The sequence below is a fragment of the Dipteris shenzhenensis genome, chromosome 16 (assembly GCF_047967505.1).
Source record: "Dipteris shenzhenensis isolate YYH24624 ecotype China chromosome 16, Dip_SZ_1.0, whole genome shotgun sequence".
Lineage (NCBI taxonomy): Eukaryota > Viridiplantae > Streptophyta > Polypodiopsida > Gleicheniales > Dipteridaceae > Dipteris > Dipteris shenzhenensis.
In genome coordinates, this window is record NC_141611.1 from 17,960,259 (window position 1) to 17,970,582 (window position 10,324).

The 10,324-nt window shown below is 37.9% G+C and overlaps 1 protein-coding gene across 1 annotated transcript; it reads right to left on the minus strand.

The window, feature by feature from the left end:
• Window positions 1-4,648: 4,648 nt before the first annotated feature.
• On the minus strand, window positions 4,649-5,278 carry LOC147892636 (clavaminate synthase-like protein At3g21360). Its single transcript, XM_087386704.1, has 2 exons — window positions 5,086-5,278; window positions 4,649-4,873 (listed from the first exon to the last, which is right to left on the minus strand). The coding sequence occupies exons 1-2, from the start codon at window positions 5,238-5,240 to the stop codon at window positions 4,666-4,668; spliced, it is 363 nt and encodes a 120-aa protein (XP_087242830.1). The 5' UTR covers window positions 5,241-5,278; the 3' UTR covers window positions 4,649-4,665.
• Window positions 5,279-10,324: the final 5,046 nt, after the last annotated feature.

Below are 10,324 nucleotides of genomic sequence, written 5' to 3' on the forward strand. Positions count from 1 at the left end.
TCTGCATTCACCCTATTGGCGAGCTCTATAGATGATATGCATGTTGTAGTCGCCAAGAAACAACTCTCATCTTTACATCAAGGTCTTCTGCATTATGTCAAGTTACACACCGCTTTGCATTGGGATGTCTTGGATTGCCTATTGCCATGGATGATTTGTGAAAGAGAGCTAAACTTGCAAATGTGTGAAACGCAAGCAACAGAACTATGAGGAAAAGTAGGAATGCAAGAATCAACAAAGCATGTTTAGGCAAGAAAGATGCCCTGGGTTGCCTATTGCGATGGATGGAACCAAACTTTGCAAATGGGTGAAGTGCAAGTGGGAGAACTAGGAGGAAAAGCAAGAGAATCCTAGACTCGTAAAACACAAGCGAGAAAGCCAGTTTAGGCGAGAAAGCACATCTGAATCTTTGATTCGTACAAGTGGGAAAAGTAGTTTAGGAGGAAAATCACATTTGATTCCATGATCATCTTCAAAAATGACTCCTTGTTAGGTTTATACAGTTTCACATCCATAAAGTTTTGTTTCTTTCTCTTACTATGTGAAATTATTCTATATTTTTTGAATTTTCCCAATGTTATGTTGGCCCCATTATGATTGGTGGAGAGGGATTTTTCGTTTTGGCCAAACAGCCCTAAAATGAGTTCCCTTTTTTCCTAATGGACACCAACATTCCCCTCTAATCTGCACATGATATCCATACATGGGAGAGATGTAATAATTGAGAAGTCTGATGAATATATATGATTATTGCCTCTAAGATTCCATTCACATGCTTATGGTTTTGCTATTCACTGTTTTATAGTTTTGCAATTATCTATTCTATATTCCAATGGTACTATTTGCAATACATATTGTCTTGATGATATTGTTACATGATGCATTCCTGTAATACATTTACGATGCATTTATTAGTTCTTTCTTCTTATGAGAGATGATGGCCTTAGGTATTCCTATTAAGAATATTTTTTAGGGTTAAGTCTTGGGAAGAAAGAGTGGCTTGCAAGGGTACAATAAGTCTACATGGCAAAGGTTGCCTTATTAATCAATCAAACTATCATACCATCACATTGTAAGCTCTTTCACTCTCTATATGCTCTTTACAACACGATTGTCACGATTCTATTTGAAAATTCTATTTTTCTAGAGTGTTAATACATGGTAGATGGATTTCCTTTGGACTTTGAGGAGTGGGAACCAATGGAGTCCTTCATAAGGAAGTTCATTACCATTCATGCAGATGTGGGTAAGAAAATGCATGCTAGAGAGATGTCTTGTTCTTTACAATACAGGAACGTGTATTGGTATAGTGCAATCTACATTATTCCAATGGGGAGAGCACACTGTGGACATCCTTAAAGCATTCCATAGCCACAACTTTGAGACATGGACTATAACATGGTGGACACAAAAGGACAATGCAATCATATATGGAGAATATTTCAAAGAATGTGTGTGTGTCCATGAAGTAAACATTTGGCTCCAAATGGGAAACATTGTCTCATTCATGACACTTCATATTTTTGTTTCGTTTTCTCAAAATATCCAAATGCATGAAAGAAAGATGATGCAATCACCCAAGCAGATAGATGAAGGTGCCCTTAATGCTTTGCTTAGAGGGGATTAAGGGAGCATCCAAGGTAAATAGAAGGGTGATGTGTTTGAATGTCATGCATGTGAGTACAATGTGGTTATTAGGGGTACCACATTTCATGATAGACATTTGTATTTGGATTTTCAGTATAGGGAGCAATTTAACCCCCTAAGTGACCCAATAAGTATGTCGAGGATTGAAGTTAAAGGTTAAGAAGTTTATCTAATTCCCTCCAACACTAATCCCTCATAAAGGGGGATAATCCATTCCAAGAGTGCCAAAAGTGATAGCTTGAAATCAATCATATTCCTGTGTGAGGTCGACACACCAAGACTTGAAATGCAAGTAAAAGGATATTATAGATCCAACCAATATAGATAAGTTAAGGCTTATAGTGGTGAGTTGAAAAACATGGAGGTGCCCCACATATACTTAAGAATGCAAGGGATTGTCATTCTATCTTCTTTTGAAATCTGGGAGAAAAGCCAAAACATTCTACAAGGCTCATCAGAATGTTGATAAACCCAAAAGATTGTAAAGGTCCCCAAGTGTGTGTGTGTGTGTGTGTGTGTGTGTAGATTAAATAATCCCATCAATAAATGAACCATACAATCGATTCAATCCTAGCACAGCTTAAAAACATTAATATAAATAATTCACACATGGAGAATAAACACTTGAAGCATTCAAATTGAGTTTGATATCAAATGGCCAAACCCCAGTAGGGTTTCAAAAATACGTATACAAGTGTCGAATCTGTCAGGTAGTGCAGGCTCCAAGGTCAGGGTCCACTTACATGCTGCCACCATTCAAGAGAAACTAAGTGTGAGAACAACATAGCTTCTAATGGGTAGACAGGTAATGCCTATGTACCCCAGCTTGTTATCGCTTTTACCAAAGATCCATACTACTATTTAGATTCAAATAATCAAAATTAAAATTAAAGCGTTAAAGAAAAAGACTTATTGGAAAGGAGAATAGAAAAAGAGTGCTTACAAGATTTTATGAAATGACTAAATAAACTTTAAGTTAGGTTAAAAACTTGAAAAATATCCATGGCTAATTAATTAAAAATTAATACAAAAGGGTGCCATGAATAAATTTTTATAAGAAATTTTTAAGAAAATTAAAAGAAGTTCAAGACAAGACCCTTAGAAAAATTACAAGCATAGGAGTAGGCAAGAGCTAATTAATTCTAGTAAACATTATTTATTCTAAACAAGATTAAAGCTTTTAAGAAGAACCATGCAATCAAAATGAGAGAGCAAAGCAATCTATAACTAAAAATTTTCCATGCTAAATGATTAATAAGTGGAGAACATTAAAAGGTTAAGTGGATAAATGTAACACTTACATTGTAACTAGTCAACGGAGATAAATTAACTATTCGAGGGGTGAGAAGGAAGTAAAGAAGAATATATATATATATATATAATACTAGAAAGTGGCAGAAGCAAGGAAGGGATCGAGGAAAGATAAACAACCATAAGCAGTGCTCATATATATATACTTAACTAGTTAGGGAAGGGCATCTATAATGACTCATAAATTTTTGTAATTAGATAACTAGTAAACATGAAAATGATGTAATAAAGAAGAAAGCCACATAAAACCAAAAGCATGAATATATATAGGAGTATTGAATATAAAGGAAGATATAAGAATATATATATATATATATATATATATCCGTGATCATGTGGAGTGGAAAAGGGCTAGTATCTGAGGAAAAACGGTTGGCTAAAAGAGAAGTCAAGGTATGCGTGCATGCCAAGCTATGTGCAAGTGACTACTATGGCGAACGTCGCAAACAGACTCATGAAGCAAACAAGAAAAGGGGGCCATGCACGTATGAAAGGATGAGGGAGAGTGCAAGCCATGACTTGGTTATGAGAAGGCGATCATCTGAGGCACTCTAGCCATTGCCAAGAGAGGCGACACAGCAGCAGGTTGTAAGAGAGGCGATTTTTGTATAAACAAGTTCTCAGTGAAAGGCTTTCAAGTTGTAGGCGAGGTAGAAAAAACATGTGAGCTGTGGAGTAGTAGAGATTAGGAAAGCGCTCATTGAGGCCACCTGATAGTATGTAGTCATAGTAGGTGGGCGATGCAAAGGAGGTCGCGCTTTAAGCTTGCACTAAGCAGAGAACCAACAATGAGAGAAAGAGGCCTGTGGAGATGCTAGGCCATGCATGCACTAGGAGGGGGCACGAGAATCAACATGAAGAGGTAGAAGAACAAGTTGTAGGCAAAAGAAGTAAGTCATGAATTTAAAGGGATCAAGAAGGCGATTAAGTTATAGCACATGATAATTCTCCTATCACAAGTCCTTATCAATATAGATAACTCATTGGAAGCTTGATCTATTTCATCGTATGCACTTGGTGTTCTCAAGCAATTCATGCAAAAACCCAAGTCTTAGAAGAATCAGCTTCATTGGGTCTTCACTCTCTACCAAGTTATGTATGAACCTCAATTTTAAATAAAGCAATACCAAAAGAAATAGGGCAGTGACCACTAGAGTTAACATGAGATAAATGTATTATTTTGAAATTGACATTAGATTATGGAAAAGCCACATGTAGTATATTTGTTCAAGAAACTGAAAAGAGGACACCTAAAATTTATCATCTCTCTTCTAAAGAAGTAGAGATAACAACATTGATATGAGAAGAAATGACAAGAAGGTAGTTAAAATGTTCTATGAAAATCTTAGAATATGAAAAAGATAGGGGTACACAAGACTGGCCCCTTTACCCTAGTACTGAGTGAGAACTATAAGGATCATACCCTGATCATAAATGGCAAAGCGTCCTATGCCAAATTATCCCTGAGATGATATCTTTCATCTTCAACATTGAGATGATATCTTTCATCCTATTAGTACCCACAGAGAGCTATAAGGATTCTACGAGGATGGTGGCAAAGCCTCCTGCCATGCATAACTGTGAAATTGTCGAGGATCATCACGTCTCCTTTCTACCATGGGATATCCACGCTCATCTCCTCGTGTAGCTCCCTGCAGTGGGCAATTGCTCTCTGTCTTTGAATACCACCTTGTACCTCCCACCTTTTTAATTCAACTCGTCCATGCTTCCACTCCTTGCTTCATCCGAATCATCATCTCCATCCTTGGGATCTGCAGTTCCTGCTATCAAGTTGAACCATTGCTTTCGACCTCGCTTCTTATCCAACACTTTTATGGGCTCATAGGGACCCCCTATCACATTCAACCTGCCGTCGGGAAGCCAAACTAGCCGTGCAGTAAAGTCGTTGTCAGCCCTGAGAATCGTCAGATCAAAGCTGCAACTTAGACCTCAATGTTTAAGAGCATCAAAAGTTTTGAATGTAAACTTATTTATCATGCAATTGGGCTTAAAGTTTCGCATTCGACCAGATGATGCTCGCTGGTAAGTTGCTCGGTATGAATTTTGAAGATGGATGACGAGTAGAGGTCTTGACAGAACTTGAAAGAGCTGAATAATGTTGCATACCATTTCTCCTCTTCTGCTGGATCATTAGTTCTAAAGACGGAAGGCCAACCCCGACCAATGGTCGAAGAAGGATCTGTGTTGGCAGGTTGTGTTTTAATGTAATAAAGGCCTTCTTCCTCAATCTTTTGAGCAACAGCTAGAAATTCCTCACGCATTTTTTCTTCAACTTTATGGCTAAGAAGGATTGGGCTGGCTCAACATCACAAAAGAAAAGAATTTTCGGTGGAGGACCGCTTTTCACCTGAAACAAATCGGTCAGTCCTGGAGCTCCGTTGCATCTTTTTTAACACCTCGTAGTAAGGTTTTCATCGATAACCAATCTAAATCCTTACTTACCTGAGTCATCTCATGATGAAAGGGAATCGTCAATTCTGTGCGTACGTCGCTGGCCGTATACACATGGCCTATCACCTGTGTTCTGATGCCACTGCCTAAATACTACACCTCCTCCCACCCGATGGCCTCCAGAGAAGAATCAAAGTCTGTTGCACACTGAAGTGGGAAGCCTCGAAGTATAACAGGTCCGTATTCGTACAGCTGCTGCTCTAAGAACGGCTTGTTTGTCTTGAGAGTCTGGAGCATGAATCCCAGGAAGGGGCAAGAGGTTGGGCGGAGGATTTTCGAGAAGATGAATACATGTAAGACCTTTTGGTGAGAAGAAAGCAACACCACAAAGTCCGACGCCGTTATTGAATCCATGGATGTAGGATGGAAGAAAGAGAGAAGTGTCTCCCCCTCTTAATTATTTTCCCATATCTTTTACAAACTATTATCCACCCGGTTAAAATTCCAAATTTGGCCCCTCAACATAAACTAGCTCATTAGATCAATTTTACATTTTCATTTCCATTCAATAGACACCACTTAAGTTTTGGGCCCTCCAAAGGATTCATTGTTTAGAAGTTAATTCAATAGACACCACTTAAACTATGGGAAGGCCTTTAATATTATGTTGCTGAAGGCTCCCTTTATGCTCTGTGCCATGCCACTGTCTTGAAAGCCTCGCATGAATATAAAGTTCTTCAGAGATGGCACACTTGATCTCTTGGAGCTTCAGCTACTCTGTTTTGTTATTGTCACCTGTCTTTAATTTTGGTTTCTACTTCAACCTCAAAACTACTTTTTCATTCTGAGTGAAACTGATTCAAAATGTATAAGAGTAAATCTTGGATATATATTACTTGGGTCTTTGTTAGGGGACCACCCCTCTAATATAGGATAAGTGGTCACCAGTGCAATGGTTGGTTGCACACTAGGATATTAACTGCCACCAACGCAGTGGTTTGCTTCTATCATTACAACATGAATGTCTTACAATTCATTTGTTCAGGATTTGTGATCACCAGCTCGGTGGCTGAAATCTGATAATAGATAAACATAACCAGCCTAAAGGGGACTATTTTAGTATAGAGCATTGCAATAATTTTAGGACAACAATAGTGCAAGATAAGTGGTCGCCAGTGCGGTGGTTGGTTGCACACTAGGATATTAACTTCCACCAGTGTGGTGGTTTGCTTCTATTTTTACAAGATGAATGGCATACAATTCATTCGTTTAGGATTTATGGATTTGTGGATTTGCTAAAACAAGTGCGGTGGTTGTTTGGGATATACTAAAAACAAGTGTGGGATTTATCATTTGGGATTGACAAAAACAAGTGCGGTGGTTAGCTTGGGATTTACTAAAAGAAGCATGGTCGCCAGCGCGGTGGTTGGTTGCACATGGTTGGTTGCACACTAGGATATTAACTTCCACGATTGCGGTGGTTTGCTCTATTATTACAAGATGAATGGCATACAATTCATTCGTTTAGGATTTGTGGATTTGTGGATTTGCTAAAACAAGCGCGGTGGTTGTTTGGGATATACTTAAAACAAGCATGGGATTTATCATTTGGGATTGACAAAAACAAGTGCCGTGGTTAGCTTGGGATTTACTAAAAGAAGCATAGCAATTAGATTTTTCATTTTTTAGGATAAGTGGAATATTGTTTCCTTGCATGAGACTACATTTTCTTAGTAATATCTTAGTCATCCTCGTCCACTACTCCAAGACTCCCCAAGATGTGCTTATGCCTGTCTAAATCCAATTTGAAGTCACTCTTGCTCTTCTTTCATTGTGGCCTAGGTTGCATCTGGAGGCTTAATAGTTCTTACTAGATGAGAGTACACAAAAGTTTAAGGACTCTTATGTAGTAGGTGAGGTCATCAAAATTGTGGCGAGTCATTATTTGTCACTCCATCTAAACATAGAGGAAAAACTTAAACTTGTCTCCCGTCATCACAAATGCAATGTTCTCACAATTCGATGATGCACACACTGTAGGACGAGAAAGTTTTCTTGTTTTGATGAATTGATTGTTTGAAGCCATATGCTGTACAAACCATGAACTCCTGGGTCGCAGTTAGCTTGCGTGTAGCCAAATGCAAAACTATTTTCAAGGCCATTTTGAGGCCATGATGCGATGCGCTCTTGGGTCATGATGCCGCACTATATAATAATGAGACGCAATCTATTTCTTTTGAAGATCGCAAAGCTTGACACACGGTAGCTTTACACTACATTGTGCATCTCTGCATTGCTTTGTGTAGCATAGTCTCTGGCTTGAGCCGCCTAACCACTTATCATTGTGAAGCTTTTACCATCACTTTGCTACCTTTCACTGGGCATTACTGGTCTTGAGCTTTCTGCTATTGATTCCTTTTGTTGGTTGCACATATGAATTTTCAATGTCTTTTGTGCTTGGGATATGATTCTCACGCGAGGAGCTAAATTGTTCTTTTTTATGATGCAAGTACTCTCAAGTACTCTCAATTTTGTTGATATGCTATTGGTGCAGTAGTAGTTAAACTTACTAGTGGGTGGTCATAGCCATTTAACTGAATTTTTAGATGTGTTTCCATCTAACCTTACTTATGGTGTACCTCCTTCACGAGTGGTAAATCATAGGACTAAGTGGCTTCCGTGAGCTCAATCGGTATTTCAACACCCTTATAGGATGAGCTGTAAAGAGGAATATGAAGTTTCCTAGAATATTAGTGAAAATGTCTAAATGAGACATATTTTCCCCAACAAGTCTAGATGATATATATATATTCTCTAGCAAGTCTCTTTGGGGAAAACGTCTATTTTCCCTAGCAAGTCTCTTTGGGGAGCATGAGTGCTATTGGTAGAACAAAAGGATGCATCCATGCATTTGTATGTGAACTACGAGCATCCTAGCACAAGTGACCATTAAGAGCAAATGCCCTTTACATAGGATAGACGACCTGATTGATTGACTTCATGATGCAAATTATTTCACCAATATTGATGTACACACAAGAAGCCATCAAATTTGCATAATAAGCAGATGTCTGTAAGACAGGATTTTTACATGGTATGGGCTACCACTTTCCAAAAATGATGAATGATGTTTTTTTGTCCATATTTGGGAGAGTTTGTCATTCTATTTTTATATAAAATTATTACATGCAAGGGAGGTTTAGGCAAAGATGAGAGCATTTAAGAATAGCGATGACTTCTCTGGAAAACGGAACCCTCTATGCTAAACATTCTAAGTGTGAATTAAGAACTATTGTGTTTCACATTATTATTGTTGATGGCATCCACATTGATCCTAAAAGGTGTGAGTGGTTAATGAGTGGTCAATCTCACATACTATTATAGAAGTGAGGTCTTTCTTAGGCTTCACTTAGCTTTTCCAGTCATTCATCTATGATTGTGCATGATTAGTGCTACCACTCTCTAACCTTTTAAAGGGGGGAGAAAAAAGGATGATGCATGTTTCAAGGATTTGAAGCAAGCAGTCACCACTTTGTCCATGCTCAATATTGTGGATCTAAGAAAGCATTGTGGTCATTACTCTACCCATGCTCAATATTGTGGATCTAAGAAAATTGTTTTTTGTTGAAATGGATGCTAGTGAATATGTGATTGGAATTGCCTTATTTTAGGATATGCAACTTGTAGATTTCAGCATCCTATGAATGAGAGAGATTTATTCTATTATCCATGCATTGAAGAAGTGGCAACATTATGTATATTGTAGTGAAAGGAAAGGTGGTCATAATTGATACAAGGCATAAAATTTGAAATAGATTATAGAAGGGGTGCTACCAAAGTGGTGATAGTTGATACCTTGAATTGTATTGGACATGTGAACCTGATGAGTTTAATGAAAATCCAATCTGATCCTTTCCTTTCATTTAAATGCATATATGTGATTACTATTTCAATGTATATGGCATCTGGTCCAAGGTGGGGCATGCCTAGATGAGCCTAGGGATCCTGTATCTAGAGGAAGTTAGAATCAAGATCCATATGTGCGAAAATGTCTCTACAGCCCCAAAGAATTTTTCAGACTAGATTCTATATCAAAATATTCATGGAATCTAATAAAATGGCCCTGATCAGGTAAGAGTGCCAAAAAATATTGGTGAGACTAGAAGTTGTATTGATTCTCATAAGTCTATTACCATAGTACCTAAGGAAAGAAGAGAATTAAAGGCTCTTTGAGATATAGGAATCAATATGATAGAGATAGAACTTTTGGAACCAAATGATAGCATATGAGTGGATTTCACAAATATGGCTATGAGTGTTAATGTGTCCATTGGGGAATATATCCAAAGGTTTAAATTATTTATCTATAGGGGAGTTGCATCACTATTACAAAGTCAATAGGTATAGTGGTATATACTTTGGGCTACCCATGGGATTGGGACAATTGGTGCATATGCATGAAGTGTTCCACTTTAAGTGCACACCCTAGAGATTGTTAAGGACCTTGACTTCATATTTCAAGTTAATCAAACTTGAGAGGCTAGCAAGCTCTTCCTTTTTTGAAATAAAAGGCCATTTCAAATAGAATACTATTGGAAAAGTTTTCAATTCACTCTAATTACTTAGACTCATATCAAATAATCAAAGAGGAAAAAATGCCTCTTCAATATAGGTGAGGACTTCCATGACAATTGAGAGAGCTGGCCTCACTACTCGTTCAACCTTGCCACTCTTCAATGTTGAATTATGTATTTTTTGAGTCAAGCAAACGAATTCCACAATGATATAAGAATCTCTTTTAGGTGCAAGATTCACAATTGAATCCCTCCTACCCTAATGGATGAGAAGTCGGGGAACATGGGATTTCCTCTGTCTTGAACCTAGGTAGATAGAGGAATCCTTATTCATCAATGGGTCGAGTCTTAGTTAACCTCTACTTGAGTGCATGTATTAC

Bases quoted from the DNA above. Each gene is read 5' to 3' on its own strand.
- LOC147892636 (XM_087386704.1), bottom strand. From the start codon at position 5,240: ATGCGTGAGGAATTTCTAGCTGTTGCTCAAAAGATTGAGGAAGAAGGC. The intron at 4,874-5,085 runs GTATGCAACATT...GACGATTCTCAG, and splicing joins CCAGCAGAAGAGGAGAAATG to GGCTGACAACGACTTTACTG.